Source organism: Delphinus delphis, chromosome 11 (genome assembly GCF_949987515.2).
Source record: "Delphinus delphis chromosome 11, mDelDel1.2, whole genome shotgun sequence".
NCBI lineage: Eukaryota > Metazoa > Chordata > Mammalia > Artiodactyla > Delphinidae > Delphinus > Delphinus delphis.
In genome coordinates, this window is record NC_082693.1 from 52,428,625 (window position 1) to 52,447,233 (window position 18,609).

Genomic DNA, 18,609 nt, shown 5'->3' on the forward strand with positions numbered 1-18,609 from the left:
GTCTACCGATGCATCTACTCTCAAGGAATTTTTTTTCCTTTAAAAAAAAAAAAAAAGAGAGAGATCAATTCATTCTTCCATGAAGAGTCTCCAGGGAGTGCCCTGGAGGTCCAGTGGTTAGGACTCGGTGCTTTCACTAACGTGGCCTGGGTTCAATCCCTGGTCGGGGAACTAAGATCCCACAACTGTGTGACGGCACGGCCAAAAAAACCAACAGTCTCCAGTTTATGAAAGAGCCGTGCTGTAAGCCGTAGAACACTTGACCAGGAGGTTGCTGAATCAGATCAATAGTATCCTTTTCCTCATTGTCTAACAGAGAAACCTAGGACAGGGGGACACCTGAAGCATACCGTATCATAGGTGTCTCTGTTAATATCAGAATACGAAACTCCAACAGGGCAGCCTTTTTTGAGCTGCCTCGCTGCCCTCACCTGACAGATGAGGATGTTGGATGAGCTGATTTCTAAGGTACCTTGCAGCTCCAAAATTCTGTGATGCTATATCTCTGTTTTGCAAACCAGTGTCTTCAAGTGTCAGCACGAACAGTGTGTGTGCACTCCTGAGCTAGGTTACTGGAGGACAGATCAGGTTATGGGGTTTGGAATATGTCCTACAACGTGTCTTGGAAAGAAATACAGTAAAATGGGGGTGGGGTGCATGCCAATGGAGACAAATTGCCGAAGGAACAAATGGGCATTCCAAATTTCAAGATGTTATTAAGTCACTGCACAGTTTCCTGAAATCTTTGAAGACGAAGCTTCTGTCACCCTCTCAGCCGCTAAGCCCGGTACCTGTCAGGTAACAGAGGCTCAGGAAATGTTTGCTGAATTGAATTGGACAAGCCTTTTAACCTCCTTGAACTTTTAGTCTCCTCTTTTCAAAATGGACACAATATAAATTTACCTCTAGTCAATTGTGGTCGGTTTACACATTTCTGGAGACTAATATCAATGCTAAGCCCGGGACACTTTCAACTGCCTATAACATGCCCCTCAAAATCAAGTCAGAGCTCTGCCTGAGAGTTTTCAAGCTCTAAAATCAATCCTTTGTGCAGAGTTGAAAAAGTCAACAGATAACCAAGCAGGAGAGGGGAGCATGTTTTTACGTGGCTGTGAGGAAGGAAACCCATTTCAGACAGGTGATTGTAGAAGTTGCTTCGCATGTTACCTTTCAGCTAACCCTCCTTTGGTGAGGCTTGAAATGATTATAGGATCAAAAGGCTCTTCAGTTCCTGAAATCGTGATGCCAAGGGGCCCCCCGTAGCGCTTCAGCTCCACGGTGTAAATAATTGCTCCGGAACTTTCTTGCTCATCTGCAATAAATGCCAACGAGTCGTAATTGGTTTCTTCGGAAGAAGCAGAGTAAAAAGACACATATATTCACACATAAAACAAGAAATTCAAAACATCATCATCAAAGCACTGTGTCTCAGAAAATAATTATTTTGGGAAGTAGCATTTCCTCAGTAGGATATACCATTCTAATACAGGGATGTAGTTGTTATCAGTGTCAGGGAAGGGGTTCTCTGCCTGAGGACTTATGTTTTAAACCTGTGAGCGAGCTTCCCAGCCGGCACTGCGGGCCCTTTAGACAATGTCCCTGCCTAGCACAGTGCTTGCCCAGCATTTTGTGAGTGTGCCACGAATATCCGTGGACTGAACACACCGCTGAGGAGGCGATATGGGTGGAGAGAGTCACGCAGTAAACAGAGACTGGGCTCCGCAATTCCTATTTTCAGGCTTTACAGGCAAGCTAGCTCTCAATATAGAAAAGTTGATTTAACTCACGGTTGGAGCAAACTTTAATATATGCATGGTCAAGTGGGGCTTGGAAATCTGGAATCCCTTACCTATTGCTCCTCTGTGTCTTAAAATGTGAATCTTATTCACAAAATCTGTGAATCTTATTCACAAATACACAGATAGTAAAACAGACGTTTGAATCATTATCTGTCCGCTGTTCTTGAGACTAGGAGCCACGTAAGTTACATTTCAGTAGCACATGCCAGGTTGCCACACTCTCGTGAGCTAAGTTTCACCATTTAATGTTCCTATGAAGGAAACCATTTGTGAGTGTGGTCTGCTTAAGCATTGGCTTGAAAGATGTCATGGGACACCTTTCGCATGGCTGGGTATTTTGACTGCATCAAAGTTGCAAATATGCAGTCTCAGAATTCAAAGGGTTTTATTTGCTTATGACATGCTGAAAGTTCTTGAGCATTTCTTGCTTTATTCCTTGGGCCTGGGAGCTGTGAGTGGTTAAGGAGTTGTTCACTGCTGTACCTAAGGATACAATGAAATGGTCCAGTAGATACTTGAACAAAACAGTCAGTTTTTATAGTCAGGCTGTATCCCGGAGAAGCATTAATACAGTCACATTTCTGCAATGAGCAGCTGTTCATTTATGATATGAGACCCTAAACTAAGGAGGAATAGAAAAGCTTGAATTAACAATTCAATGATCTGTGTGTGCGGCGAAGAATTATAATGAATATAAAATGAAATGTCTATAGAGAAATGTAGGAAGCGATGTGTCCTTTCCTGCCAGCACTTACTTCACTTCTGGCCACAGATTGGGAGCTCTGGGACGTACCCATTGCCTCCACTCCCCCAGTGGAGGAAGAAGAAGCTCCGTACATAGAGAATAAAGACCATCTACCACACACTGGAATGCTTCAATCAACATCCTAGGGTATAAACATCTTCAACATTAGACTTAAATTTATACTGGCAGCTGAGAATCCTCCACATCAAGGCTTCGACGGCTCTGTTTCATGGTTTACACACTTCTTCCAGGGTTCTACTTTAGTTGTGGTCAACAGGCTGGTGACGGGCTGCCAAGCAGCTGCTGAGAGAAGCGCCAGGATGCAGAGTAACCAAAAATGGAGGGACAGTCAAAAGTCTAACTTTTTCTACACTGTGATAGATCATCACCTGTCAGAACTGGCGTTGACATAAATGAATAGGGTATTACTGGACAGATGACACGTATTCTGCAGTCTGTGCCACCAACTATATTCTGCATAAAATTCTAGGTGAGTCATTTGATCAGTAAACCTTGATATAGTTAAGCGTTAGTTACCGCTGGGCACTCTACTGGCCATTCAGCGTGGGTGTGTGCGCCAGTGGGAAGACCCTGCCCTTTTATTGCCCTAAGTGTGAGCACTGCCTTGTCGATGGGCACCAAGCATTCTGGATGTGGCCATCAGCTCTTTATGGGAGTTGTGGGAAATGGCAGTTACCAAGTACATGGAACCCAGCTGCCCAGAACCCAGGAACCTGTGGGAAGCTTCAGTGGAAACTTTAGTCTAGATGAAAACAACCATTGGCCCATAGGAAGGTGAGCTGGGGTGCAGTCCCATTCACCAGGAGAAGGGGGAGAAATTGGTTCCAGCTAACTCATTCTTCAGGTAACCCAGAGTGAGTGCCCTGTGTTATTTCTGGACAGTTTTGCAACTTGCACCTAAGATGACAAAAAAACGCCAGAATGGAGTAAACTGGTTTAGGATGGTTTCAGGCCACTTTATGTAGGAACATTTTAAATTAGGCAGCTGAGGCGTCCCAATAACAAAAGGCAATTGTTAGGGATTCAATGAGTTTAAATAGTGGTGAGACGCAAACCAAGAAAATGGCTGTATATTAATGAAGAAGTGATGCTATATTTAGATTATGACAAAAATGTAGTTGATTTCTGATTCCTTCAACAAATAAAGAACTTGGAAACAAAAATGAGAATGGGTAAATTTAAGAGACGTTACAACCAAAAGCAATGAATACTTCTTTTTGGATCCTAATTCAAACCAACTGTGTTTTAAAAACCTGTCTACCCATGTATATGAAAACCAGGGAGATGGGAACATTGAGTACATATTTGAGGAGATTAAGAATTATTGCTAATATTTTGGGGCTTCCCTGGTGGCACAGTTAAGAATCCGCCTGCCAATGCAGGGGACACGGATTTGAGCCCTGGTCCAGGAAGATCCCACATGCCGCAGAGCAACTAAGCCTGTGCGCCACAACTACTAAGCCTGTGCTCTAGAGCCCGAGAGCCACAACTACTGAAGCCCACGCACCTAGAGCCCATGCTCCGCAACAAGAGAAGCCACCGCAATGAGAAGCCTGTGCACTGCAGCGAGGAGTAGCCCCGGCTCGCCGCAACTACAGAAAGCCCATGTGCGGCAACAAAGACCCAATGCAGCCAAAAATAAATAAATAAACAAATAAATAAATAAGTAAATAAATTTTAAAAAAGAATTATTGCTAATATTTAAAATTGTGATGATATTTAGTTATGTATTTTAGAAGTCTTTTATAAGAGTATTGTTTAGGGATACATTAATAATATTTGCAAGATGCAATGATATGATGTCTGGAATTTCTTCAGAATAATTCAGTGTGTGGGTGGGGTGCGGAAATTAGGGTGGGAGTAGATCTGAAGCAAGACTGATTCTAAGTTGCTAACTGTTGATGCTAGGTGATGTGGGCTGGTTCATTACACCATCTTTCTCTATTTTTAAATATATTTTCATAGTAATTTTTTAAAAAGAAAAAATATTAATTCCCTTAGAAAACCCTATGTGGGTGCCTTGAGTAAAGACACATTTAATTAGTTTGGCTTCCGTACTCTCTTAGCTGACGATGGCTGCCTGTACACTGTCTTGTCCAGACCCCATGACCCATCTGCCCACCAGGCAGGGTTCCCAAAGCATCCTACTGCCACGTGCTCTTGAGGAGGCCCCATGTCAGCTCTGCCCAGTTGTTCACAGCAATGGTCTCTTCCTAAATTGTTTTCCTACTTCGGATCCAGACTTTGTCCCTCTCTCCCACATCTATTTTCACCAGTCTTGCCAACACTGAATTCCGTCTCTTTTCTTCCCAGAATATTCTGAAAGCATAAATCTGAACATGTCACTCTCTTCCTTGAAGCTTTCCGTCAGGTCCCAGATTTCTGAAGAATAAAGGGCAACCCCTTGGCATGAACAGGGCTGGAGCCTCTGTCTTCCACTATCCTTTCCCATCCCAATCCAATTTAATTCTCTCCCCACTGAATGACCTGTGGTCCATTTAAAGACACTTTGTTCACATCTTTAACCTTGCACATGTTACTCCCTGAAAGCAGACGTCTTTCCTCTGCTGGAGAATCTCTACTCTTCCTTTAAAACTTGGCTCAGATGTCTTATATCTCTGGAAGCCTTCCTGGCTCCCCAGCTGAGACTAGAGACCTTTCCTATGAGATCCTACAGCTCCTGTGTATTTTTCTAGTGTTTCTCAACTTCTTTAAAAAAAAATTATTGCCTCCTCTCCTCCCATCAAGGAGAAAAATTAAATTTAAATTCTCCCTAATGAGAGAAATTAAATACGAGGGAATAAGAGTCAGTCGGGTAGGGTTGAGCTTGGAGGGTCACAAACTATTGTAACGTAGTATCTAAGATTCTTTGCTCCCTGAGAACCAAATTTTATTTTTTTTAATTGAAGCGGAGTCGATTTACAATGTTGTGTTAGTTTCAGGTGTACAGCCAAGTGATTCAGTTATACGTACATATGTATCTATTTTTTTCAGGTTCTTTTCCCTTATACCTGAGAACCAATTTTTGCCCCCATCTGGAATGCATGGTCTAGTTTATATGCTTTTCGCTCTATGTGTCTCCTTAATTAGAACAGGATCACCTTGAAAATTACGATTTTTTTATATTCACGTACCCAGAGCCTAGAACTATGCCTGGCACCAAGGAGACTCCAGTAAATGCCTAAACAAATGAGCGAAAGGATAAATGCCTGTTAGCAGGCAGTCACTGGGTCCTAGCTTTGTGAGTCACCCCTCCGGCTACTCCAAGGTCTAGATTCCTTCTCCAAGGTGATGCAGACCCAATCAGCCTCATTCAAAGAGTGAGAATAAAGCCTGGGCTGCCTGAGTTAGCTGCAGGCTGCACTTCCAAATCCATCTGCCTTCTCGGGCGTCGGCCCAACTGGCAGCTGTAAGGCCCTGCAGCTTGGGAGGAAGGTGATAACTGTCATTTACGCTCAGACCATTTTGGAGGTGGAAGCACTCCAAGACGCTGTCTCCTTGAGGCTGGTCCAGCTTAGAAAGGAGCAACTGGAGTGTTGAACCAGAACAGAAACTTTCTGAGAAGGAAGAATGCAGGGTCACCAGGAAGTTGCAAAGTGAGCCTAAACAGATCTTAATGATATTATAAACAGCTTCTATATCACAACAGAAGGTTTACCACTATTAGCAAAAGAGGTGAAAGGGGCCAGACAATTTGTTTGCTCTGCTCAGCTCTAGTTAAGGAAATTAATGGGATCACGAACAGATGCAAAATTGCAGCATTACTCATCTGCAATGTTATTTTCAAGCTTTTTTTTTTTTTCCGGTACGTGGGCTTCTCACCGTCGTGGCCTCTCCCGTTGCAGAGCACAGGCTCCTGACGCGCAGGCTCAGCAGCCATGGCTCATGGGCCCAGCCACTCCACGGCATGTGGGATCTTCCCGGACCGGGTCACGAACCCGTGTCCCCCGCATTGGCAGGCGGACTCTCAACCACTGCGCCACCAGGGAAGCCCATTTTCAGGCTTCTTGAGTGCCGCCTATTTAACAAAATGAACTCTATCTGGCTTGACTCCATAATGGCAGCTGGATTTGGGAGGCTTGGATTTGGGAGAGGGTCTTTGGAATGCATAAATGTACAGGTCAGTCAAAGTTCACTTCAACTAAGAGTGATGGAATTCATTTCACAGAGTATGGCTACATTTCTTGGAGGTGGACAGACCTGAGAAAATGAACCATTTAGAACAATACTCTCTACAACTGCCTTACTGTTGTGCCAGTAAGGCCAACCTTACTGGCCTTACCAAAGTCATGTTCCAAGGAGCTGCTGAGTGTTTAAGAGTAGAATTTGAATTTCCTTATGTAAGTGATCATTTATAAGTCTCCAAATTAGGTTGCCTTGTGACAGTGTTTCTTCAAGTGTAGTTGTGGGATGAGAAATTTTAGCAGTATCTGAGAACTTGTTAGAAATACCAATTCTCAGCTCTATCCCAGACCCGTAGGAATCTGAAACTCTGGAGGAAGAGCCCAGTCACCAGTGTTTTAACAAGCCCTCTGGGTGACTGTGATGCTGACTTGAGTTTGAAAATCATTACTACTTTGAGATAAAGCAGAAAAAAGGGAAGAGTACTTTAAAAAAGAAATCTATCAGAGTTTCTTCTTGCAGCCAGCCTCTTGCCAAAACAACCCCTATCACTGTTCTTCGCACAGCCAGGATCATTCTTCGTTGCTTCGATGGGGCATTTCTGCTACTTCAACCTAGATTTGAGGGGAAAAAGCTGCTGCAAATTACTTAGCCAGCTTAACACTGATGAAGTGAAAAAAAAAAAAAAGATGAAAGCCCAACTCTTTGAAGGGCAGATGATTTAACTGGTACTAATAAGGCTGTATTTGCATAAGACTCTATTTGAAATTGTGAAAAGGTAATTTGCTTCAGATGGGACAAGTTGCCGCCTGGAAATGTTTCTCAACGCAGATCAGAGCCGGTGAAGGGAAAATACTGAATTTTTAGTCTCTACAAACATGCTACGTATTAGAAGCGAGGGGCTCTCAATCAAGAGAGAGGACATTAGCGTCTGTATATCTGACTGGCACAAAGGCAGTGATACAAAGCGGACCCTTAGAAATTATTTGGGACAGATTTGGAAGCTTCCGTGTATTTCTTCCCACAATTCCCCCAAATTCTCTCCTTTGCTTCAGGGTTCTTTCTCAGATCTCCAAACCCTCTCCTCTTCAGCTACGTTGGATCTAGATGCAGTCAAGATCTTATTTCAAGCAATAGATCTTACTTGCATCTCTGAGGGTCTGGGGATTAGGTAACAGCCATGGCTCTAGAGGCTTGGACCCAGACAAGCACCGACTGGCTGTACTCGATTTATGTTCCCGTGGTAACGAAAGATGACAGATGTACAAGCTCCTCTAGAGAGAATGGCCACTGAATATGGGGGGTGGGGGTTTCCCTACAATCCCAGGTGTTCCAAAAGATTTGGCCATAGTAAAATAAAGCTAAAATTAATTTTATTTATTTTATTTTTTTTTTGTGGTACGCGGGCCTCTCACTGCTGTGGCCTCTCCTGTCGCAGAGCACAGGCTCTGGACGCGCAGGCTCAGCGGCCATGGCTCATGGGCCCAACCGCTCCGCGGCATGTGGGATCTTCCCGAACCGGGGCACGAACCCGTGTCCCCTGCATCGGCAAGCGGACTCTCAACCACTGCGCCACCAGGGAAGCCCTAAAATTAATTTTAAAAGCATCCTAATAATGGCTGTTGATAGTCTGCATTCACTGGGCCTTACTTGGTGCCATTCATTGTCGCTGAGCGCTAAAATATCAATATATTGCCTCCTTTGATCCTTAAAACTGCCGCGTTCAGGACGCATTCAATGGACATTGCGGATGAGGGCACTGGTGCCCAGAGAAGTTAATTTTCCGAAGTTTCCCAGCTTGTCAGTTGTGAAGTCAGCCTAGTGTTCTTAGTCATTTTATTTTACTGCTTCCCCCAGCCAGTGCTAGAAACAGAGTTAATGCAGACTCTCTTGAATGCCTCTTCATTACTTCAGTAAGTGACCGCAACCAGTGGTCACAGACCAAATACCCTGGCCTCGTTCCCCTGCTTTTTGTCTTTTAATGGCTCCTCATTGGCTTCTGGGGTAAAGTTCACATTTTTTAACATAGTTAGAAGGACCATAATGATCTGGCTTCAGTGTATCCATCTATTCACCCACTACTGAGTCCTTACACAAACTTTTTGCTTCAGCTATACCTGCTACTAGGATGTGCTGCTCTCTCTGACTTCCTTTGGCTCATACTTTTCCTCTGGTTAATTTTAACACCTCCCAAATACTTTCAAGGCCAAGGTTGTTAGAAGCATTTCCTTGAGCTCCCCAGTCTCAAATGGGTGCCTTCCCGTTCTCTTAACGTTTTGTGCACACACCTAGAACATTCATAATACTGTTGATTATTTTCTCCCGTTTCTCCTATAACATGGTGACTGATTTAAGGGCAGAGATGGTGTGTCCTTTTTAATCTAAGAACTGGCAGTCCCTAGTACCTTGCAGACACTAAATAAATGCTGATGGCGTGACTGAATGAAAAACAAAGACTTTAACAACGTTTGAGAATAGTTCTACCATCTCCTTGAAAGTACAAGGCAGAGCAATAAAATTATTGTAGCTGGAAGACAGGCTTACATTTTGAAGCAACATCTGTTAAACTCAATTCCAGTATTACTAGCTTAGGAAACCAAGTTATATCAAGTATGGTTATAAACTTTCTGTAACTGGTCAGAGAACCAAGGATCGAGAGGAGCAGACACTTAAGAACTGGAAGACTCCTGAAGTCTACTGGTACAGAAAGTCCAATATTAGTATAAGCAATATTTTAGGGAGTGAAGCATATATACCGAGTATTACCATTCTAAAATACAGAGACAAAGGATGGCAACAATTTAAATCACCAGCTTAATTTCAGATTAAGCAAGGTATCAAACTTCCAAAATCAGTGACTGTTGTCATGAATAATGCTTATTTTCCACTCATTTATATCTTGACCAAGGATCAGAACTAATGTGGGGAAAGGCGTGTCAGGATGCAATAATAATAAAAATAGTTCCCAGTTACTGAATATTGATTGTGTTAGGAAATCTCTCTCTCAACAAGCTACAACAGCTCCCCGAGGTGGGTATTATTTTGTGCACCTTACTGAAAATGGTACTGAATCTCAGGCAGGTTAAGTAACTTGCCCAAACTGACACAGCTCAAATGTGGTAGAGCTGGATTTAAAAGTGTGTGCTCTGGGCTTCCCTGGTGGCGCAGTGGTTGAGAGTCCGCCTGCTGATGCAGGGGACACGGGTTCGTGCCTCGGTCCGGGAAGATCCCACATGCCGTGGAGCGGCTGGGCCCGTGAGCCATGGCCGCTGGGCCTGTGCGTCCGGAGCCCGTGCTCCGCAATGGGAGAGGCCACAACAGTGAGAGGCCCGCGTACCGCAAAAAAAAAAAAAAAGTGTGTTCTCTTTATGTCTACATAGTTGGCCTTGAACTAGTCTATATCCAGGTTTTACATTTTGAATAATCCCTCCCCTTGCTTCGCTCTGAATAAAAAAGGATTCAGTTACTCAAATTATACTTATATTCTCATGGGGGAAGAGGATACAGAAACACTCAAATTCTTCCAAATCGATGATCAGATGATAATTTTCAAATAATGGTCTGTTATAAAAATGTGTCTAAGTGGGTGTATATTTTAATATGATAACTTGAGAAAATCTGGTTTGGGTAAATATGTCTCTTGCACCTATATTTACAGTCTTATTTTGGGGAGGTGCATGGTTTTCAATGGAAGGATTTAGGATTTTAAAAACTGGACCTCTTAAAATTAGAAAAAAAAACCCTAAGAAGCATGATCATTACCATAGTATTAGGCATAGGGATTGTAGGGGGAAGGGTCTAAAGGGGAAAAATGAGCCAAAGGAAAGAAGCAACTGAAAGTAAGATCTGGCTCTCCAAGTGCTCAGCTGTTGTTTCTGAAACTCCCCCCAGTGTGTCTGCACAGCCTGGCTTTGGAACTGGGAACAGCGCCAACCACGAGCACCATACATATTCATCTCTGGCTTGGCTTCTTCACTCTGCAAGGAAGATAGCTGAGATCTGCTTAGCTTGGCAAATCATGCAAAATGGGTTTCTCCACAGGGCTTTGCCTCTTTACTAGGACAGAACCCCATCTGACGCTGGAGGCTTTATCCTTCTTTTAAAATAAATCCCCCCCAAAAAATGCATGCTTTTTAGGAGAGAAATGCAAGTGTTGGTGTGGAAAATCAGTTGCTTGGGAAATAACTAGTAGAAATCTATGCATATTTTTAAACGTTCATTATAAAGTATACTCGGATATAATCATCTTTACCAGCTGTACTGATGGATGTAACTACCAACTTGTTTTGACTTTGAATAGGAATCATAAACACAAGGCTTGACATGACCATGAACTCTGGATCTAGAGGATTAGATTCCAGGAGATACCAGGACATTGACAACTGCTCATTATTGGTTGGGATGAAACTATATTCAGTAGAAACTCTCTTAATCAATCTCCCTTTAACCAATTTACTGGATTAATTGTGACTCTCCATCCTCTTTGTAAAATATACTGACCAATGCCACTGAATGTTCCAGAATAATAGGTTTCCCTCTGCAGCACCCCGTGTACCTCTGTTCCTGCTACCAATTGAGTCAAAAGCTTAAAAGTTTAGAGTCAATTATGATTATTTCCAATCCTGTTTATGCCAGTTGTACTTGTTATTGTAACGACGTAATTTAATGAATCTTACATAACCTATGAAATATGAGTATATTGGATCTATGAAAAAATCAAATGCTTTGGAAAGATTCAATAAGGGGGATTATTAGGCAAGAAATCAACAGTTAATTACACAGAGGAAAAACTTGAAAACATTGGGGAAATAAAAATCTAGATGGAGTAAGCATTCAGATTGCTTTAAATTATTTAAATTCTCACTGCATTAAAGCAAAACAACACACAAAAACCAAACCTGGACATCATAAACTGTATATTATGGGTATGACTTAGGCAAACAAGTCAAAAGGCTTGTAACTACAATCAGCAGAAAGTGTTGGCTTCACCCATAAGATCGGTACATTTTTAAGTTAAATGTTTATGTTGTAGATATATGTTACTTTCTATAAATCCCCACATTAGTTGACTCTTTCAATTCATGAACTTTTTTCAGTTAGCTTGGGTTCTTATCAAAATCAGATAAAAGGGCGTCTGCTGCGGGGCTACTCAGATTGCTGGGTCTTGGCCCACAGCAGCATCATGATGAAGTTTGTTAGAAATGACAGCCTCAGGCCCCACCTAGGGTGAGCGCTCAGGAACTGTGTTTTAACTGAGCTCTTCCGGTGATTCTGAGGCCTTCTCAAGTTTGAGAGGCACCGCTCTCCTGTATTCGCACATAACTGGAAGCACTAACAATGGATACAGCCCTTTTAGAAAGCAACATGGTACAAGACTCATTCGAAATCATAAAAATTCCCTTTTTATTTTGACTCAGTCACCCTACTTTTAGGAATATTTCCTAAGGAAATAATTCAAAAGAAAAAAAGTTGAATAAAGATATCCACGCATAAAAATATCAGTTATTGTGCCACCTACAGTAATAAAACAACTGGGAGCAATCTAAGTAAGAAGAAAAGAATGGTAAATACATTACGGGCAGTAAATTCAAATGATAGCTATTAAGGGTTTGTAAAATGGTAACATGTTTATAAAGCTAAGGAAAAAAGAGAACATGCACTGTGGTTATAATTACGTAACATAATATCAACTAGAAGATGACCAGTTCTATTGTATTAGGGTGGTATCAGGTGATGATTAAGTTTTCATCTCTAAAGTTATTTTAATGTAGCTATAATGTTTATATAATGAAAATATCTTAATTATACCATTTAAAAGCACCATTATTTAAAATGCATACTACACTCTCAACGCCCAATTTAAAGACCCTCTTAACTACAAAAAACACTGCTGCCATGTCACTAGCCAGCTGTTGTATATAAAACACCAAGATCTAATATCTTTGGTGACAGACGGGCAGTTAGAGAAATCAGTCTTCACTAAGGAGGTTATCAATACCTGAATTATCTTCATCTTTGCGGATTTTCAGCTTCACCAAGTCTTCACACTGCTGAAGGATCTGAACTGCATCTTCCATGGAACAGTTGTCCAGCCTGATGTTATCTATGGCAAGTAATTTATCCCCAAGTTCCAGGGTTCCCGTTCTGATAGTAAAGGCATAGCAAATGCATGATTAATGAGGAGCACTTGACCAGGCCATTGAAGAGGCATTTAGCACAGAGCAGCATTATGGTAGCCTTTAGAAGAAATAAGATTCTTCAACTTTTAAAACTGCATTTTACTGACAAATCCCCTTTCTCCAGTCTTAATTTGGATGGCTGCCCTGACATTAAATTGCAGAGTATTAAAAAATATTTTTCTTCTGCTTTCTTCAATTAGACCAGGACAACCATATAAGCGTCACTCAGGAATTCTAAGGTTTCCAGGAAGGGGGGTAATGGGCCCAGGTTTACACAGCCCGGGTGTCCTTATGCTTCTCCACATTGTTGCACCACTTTTGGTCCTTCGCAGTCCAGATACTAGGAGAGGATACAGGGAGTGAGGCGAGTCAAGGTGGGATGGCCTTAGGGGAGGTCTGAGTCCTGGTGTCTCTGCTATTTCCACCTGCACTGGGGAACTCACTATGGCTGCAGTAGGGAGAAAAGGGGAATTGGATGCTATCTGGAAGGTGGCCATTGAGAATCTAATACTGGTTACGGACTGCTTCAGGTCTTGAAAGTTTTTAAAGGTCCATCACGAAATGAGAAAAACAATGAGAAGGTATATGTGCGTGCAGGTGCTTCTGTATGTATATGCACACATATCTGTAAGGAAGGTTATGTTTTGGTAAGAACCATCCTTTATGCATTATGTCTGTGACCGAGATTGCTAATTGCTTCCCAGAATCCATTCTCCCTTCCTTCTTCTGGGTCATCCCCTAAAGATACACACCCCAGACTCTCTCTGCACCACCCCACCTCCCTTCTATGGCTGGAAAATCACAATGACTGGAGAAGCTGGAGAGGACGGCAGAGCTGCTTCTCCAGCCCTGCGTTGCCTGTCTACCTCCCAACTGCTGTATGAGAGACAAACTTCTGTCTTGTTGGATCCACTCCGTTTACGTCTCCTTGTCACAGTATCTGAGCCTATACCTATATACCTAAGTTCATACAATGTCCTTCCTACTTTTTGAGTGTTAAAATATTTCTTTAATGAAATGACTGTGATAACAGATGGGATTTTTTAAGTCCTTAACTGGAAAATAAAAAGAAAGTTAACAGTCTTACATCAATATTCCTAATCACTTAAAAATATTTTTGATCTGTGAAATTGAACGTTTGAGGCTCCCTGATTTTTGTGGTCTATGAACCAAATAGGATACATAAACACTGTTTAAGGCTCAAGGACCTGGCTTGACTAGGGAGGACATCCTGGCATCTAGCAAAACTCTCCCCTAAGCTATTATCTCCATGTGGGGTGACTCTCATCATTGGGGCCACTTTCAGTTTTTTAGCGGGAAAAATGAAGGATGGAGGATGATCAGTGAAGGAGAGGCTATGTTGGACTCATGAATGACCCTAAAAAACATTTTCATGTGATTGTTGTCTGCACTGGGTGCAGAAATAAACTGACACCGGGGGAGAGCTCTACATAGTCATTGACATTAGGGATGTCAAAAATATAATCGATTAATCGTGGTTGCCTGGAAAATATTGAGAATACCGTGACCTATTAGCAAGGTTGTCTTGGGTGTGGAAGAGGTCATTTCTGCTGTAATTAAGAAATACCTTGGGATGAATCAGTAAATCCATCTTTCTTACCTGTGTGCCACACTGCCTTTCTTGATATCTGATATGACCAGGGGGTCTCCTGGTTTTCTACTGGATGGTGCTGTAATAATGAAGATAGAATAGTCACATCTTTATATGCACGATTCACCCACTACTGTACAGGTCTCACTGTATAGCAGCCATTAATGCAAGTACAGTTTGTATGCAAAGCAAAGAGAATCAGCAAATGAATTTAAAAATGCACATATTACCCCTTCTTGATATAAAAATATGTTTGTGTTAAAGTACTCATAAACTTGAAAACTAAAGCAAAGTTATTTTAAATCTGCAATTGAAGAAAGCAATTGAAAAGCTGCCCATCTGGATTAAATCTATTTCAATCTGTGATTCTCAAGAGACGGAGGGGAAGAGTGAATAGTCCAACAGAAAAGTGTATTAAAAGCAATCAGGGGCTCCCCTTAGTGGTACTTACATGTGATCCCTTCTCCTACCCATTCTTTCACTCCTTACCAGTGAGGAGACACCACTCTTCATGGGATCCTGCCATATTACTCAAGTGTACTGGGTGGGAAAGTGGATGAGAATCACTAATGTAAGTTTTTTTTTTCCCCAGAAGGATATCTTTTACTAGATAGACTGCAAATATTAAAATTTTGCTCACAAATTCATACCTAGAATGCTCTGAAATATTCAGAAGTCTGACTGATGCTATTTATTTATACTTATATATATTCATATTTAAACATCTACATGTAACTTTTATTGAGTTTATAGATAAATCTATTATCCTGCACAGGGGTCAGTTTTGGGCTTTATAAATTTTCTTAGGAATATTTCCCTTTGGTGATAATGGAATAATAATAATGAAAAGCCATTAGCAATGAGTCTACTTAGACTTAATCCTCAAAATGAACTATAGTCCATATTTAAGTACAAAAATATCATCTTGACCTAGAAAGTTTACATTTAATTTAGGAGTTCAATAATTAAAATGAACACACCAACATTTATAAACAACAATTTGCCTCCAATAGGAGACGTTTTACCAACCTGAAGCCTGGAGTGATTTCTTTTTAAGGATCATTAAAAGGCGCCTAATGTAAGATTTTATTATAAACAGTCTGATCACCCCATAATAATCACAGAACCATATCATATCCCATAATCCCATTTGAATCCCAGGAAAATGTTTATGCACAAGAACAGATGGTTTAATATCGCAACACATCATTGAAAGAAAAAGCAAACACATATACCCATACCTTACCCACCGAGTTAGTCCACAGTAAATGTTAATGGGACTTCATCCAATCACTATTCTTAGCTTCTAGCAAAGAATGCAAAACATTCTGTTCACTACAATTAATTCATAATTTAAACCTCCACTCAGTGATTTGATATAATTCCACTACAGAAATATAAACATCCAGCGGTTTTACTCATATTACATTTCAGAACAGCAAATCGTTCTGGGCACAGGGCACAAAAACAAAAACTTCGTTATAATCAGCAAATACAACTTTCCTAGCATCTGCCAATAACTTTACACGATATTTTTCCAAGCTTTAGTAACCATCACAGAGCACTCAATGCTTCCCTTGGTTTTTAAAAAAATTCATTTTCCATTGAAATGGACTAAAACAAAACAGTATAGGCAACGAAATACATCAAACCCATCTCTGTCATCCTTCTAACAGAGGAAAATAACACTGTGACCTCTGGACAAACCCACACAGCTTTGCAGAGGGGTGTGAAACTTCTAATGGTCTACAGACATGTATGGTGCCCATTTCATGTTTACTACATTCTTCTCTTTCTCCTTTAATCAAGTCCATACTTGATGTCTGAAAGGTTCATCAGGGTGGATGCCCACTGGAGTATTGAAGTTGAGCCCAGAAGTTGAGCTCCTGACACTATCACTACCATGCTTACCAGGCACATTAAATGTGGCCATGCCTTTGGGGCTTTGAGGGCTCAGTCATGGTTTGCACACCCTGGCACCATGTTTTATTTAATTTTTCTTTAAAAAAAATTTTTAATTGAAGTATAGTTGAGTTACAATGTTATGTTAATTTCTGCTGTACAGCAAAGTGACTCAGTTATACATATATATACATTCTTTCTTTATATTCTTTTCCATTATGGATTATCATAGGATATTGAATATAGTTCTCTGTGCTATACAGTAGGAACTTGGGGTTGTTTATCCATTCTATATATAATAGTTTACATCTGCTAACCCCAACTTCCCAATCCATCCCTCCCCCACTCCCCTTCCCCTTGACAACCACAAGTCTGTTCTCTATATCTGAGTCGTTTCTGTTTCATAAATAAGTGCATTTGTGTCATATTTTAGATTCCACACATAAGTGATATTATATGTTATTTGTCTTTCTCTTTCTGACTTACTTCATTTAGTATGATAATCTCTAGGTCCATCCATGTTGCTGCAAATGGCATTATTTCATTCTTTTTTATGGCCGAGTAGTATTTCATTGTATATATGTACCACATCTTCTTTATTCATTCATTTGTCGATGGACATTTAGATTGTTTCCATGTCTTAGCTATTGTGAATAGACCTAGCACCATGTTTTTTTTAGCCTATATTATTTATTTATTTATTTATTAACATCTTTATTGGAGTATAATTGCTTTACAATAGTGTGTTAGTTTCTGCTTTATAACAAAGTGAATCAGCTATACATATACATATATTCCCATATCTCCTCCCTCTTGCGTTTCCCTCCCACCCTCCCTATTCCACCCCTCTAGGTGGACACAAAGCACCAAGCTGATCTCCCTGTGCTATGTGGCTGCTTCCCACTAGCTCTCTGTTTTACATTTGGTAGTGTATATATGTCCATGCCACTCTCTCACTTTGTCCCAGCTTACTCTTCCCCCTCCCTGTGTCCTCAAGTCCATTCTCTACGTTCACGTCTTTATTCTCGTCCTGCCCCTAGGCTCTTGAGAACTTTTTTTTTTTTAGATTCCATATATATATGTTGGCATACAGTATTTATCTTTCTCTTTCTGACTTACTTCACTCTGTATGACAGGCTCTAGGTCCATCCACCTCACTACAAATAACTCAATTTCGTTTCTTTTTATGGCTGAGTAATATTCCACTGTATATATGTGCCACATCTTTATCCATTCATTTGTCGATGGACACTTAGGTTAGCACCATGTTTTGATTCTTCTCTGAGGAAGGTACAAACCAAGCATGCTTTGCTTGACTTGTAGTGCTTTAAAAAATTAGTTGCCAACATTTAAAAAGTAGTAGATTTCATACAGATGTACAGCTTCTTTTAAAAAATTAGAGAGGCAATATGGTATAGTGATGAAGAGGCAAGATTCAGCAGCCAGAATGCTTGGGTTCCAAATCCTGCCTCTTCCACATATAAGCCGTGTATGCCTGAGCACATAGTGTTCAGACACCTTAGTTTCCTGGTCTGTGAAACGGTGCTAAAGAACAACAGTGCTGATCTCATACAGTTTTTGTTGTAAGGATTGAATTTTTCTATGTAAAGTGACTGGAGCAGTGCGCATACAATACAGTACATAAGTGTTTATTATGATGATTATCCAGCAACATTGGGCTCACTTTCCCACTCTCTCCTTCAGATGGAGCCTTCTGTCTCTAATTTGCCACTGTCCTCATTGGAAGGATCTCACCTCCTGACTTGCCTCACCTCCGAGGGCTTTGTGACCCTTTGAGCGAGAATACATTAGCACTCGCTCAGTGCTTTGAATTTGCTTGGAGTTCTCCATTGAACTGTGAAATCCACTGAATTGAAGTTCACAGAGCCGTCCATCGATCACATACTCATTGAACACCAACTATGAGCTAGGCACGTCTGCTCTGGGCACTGGCCATGAAATCCTGGAGAAAAGCTGGATAAAAAGGGGAGATGGGGGGACTTCCCTGGTGGTCCAGTGGCTAAGACTCCACACCCCCAGTTCAGGGGACCCGGGTTCGATCCCTGTTCAGGGAACTAGATCCCACATGCCACAACTAAGAGTTTGCATGCCGCAACTAAAAAAAGAAAAAATCTCGCATGCTGCCTCTTTCTGTTATGAAAGATGAGAATTCAGTTCTCTTCCGCCTCTACATCACCACCATATTCAGACACAGTTCTTGTTCCCCCA

The 18,609-nt window shown here is 41.3% G+C and overlaps 1 protein-coding gene across 3 annotated transcripts in view; it reads right to left on the reverse strand.

The window, feature by feature from the left end:
- GRIP1 (glutamate receptor interacting protein 1) overlaps nucleotides 1-18,609 on the reverse strand; it is a 437,679-nt gene that overhangs the window by 56,914 nt on the left and 362,156 nt on the right. For all 3 annotated transcript variants that reach the window (XM_060023847.1, XM_060023846.1, XM_060023845.1), the window contains 3 exons: nucleotides 14,488-14,557; nucleotides 12,686-12,831; nucleotides 1,168-1,312 (listed from right to left, as the gene is read on the reverse strand). In XM_060023847.1, the coding sequence (XP_059879830.1) occupies nucleotides 1,168-1,312; nucleotides 12,686-12,831; nucleotides 14,488-14,557 (361 nt within the window). The remainder of the gene's footprint in view (nucleotides 1-1,167; nucleotides 1,313-12,685; nucleotides 12,832-14,487; nucleotides 14,558-18,609) is intronic.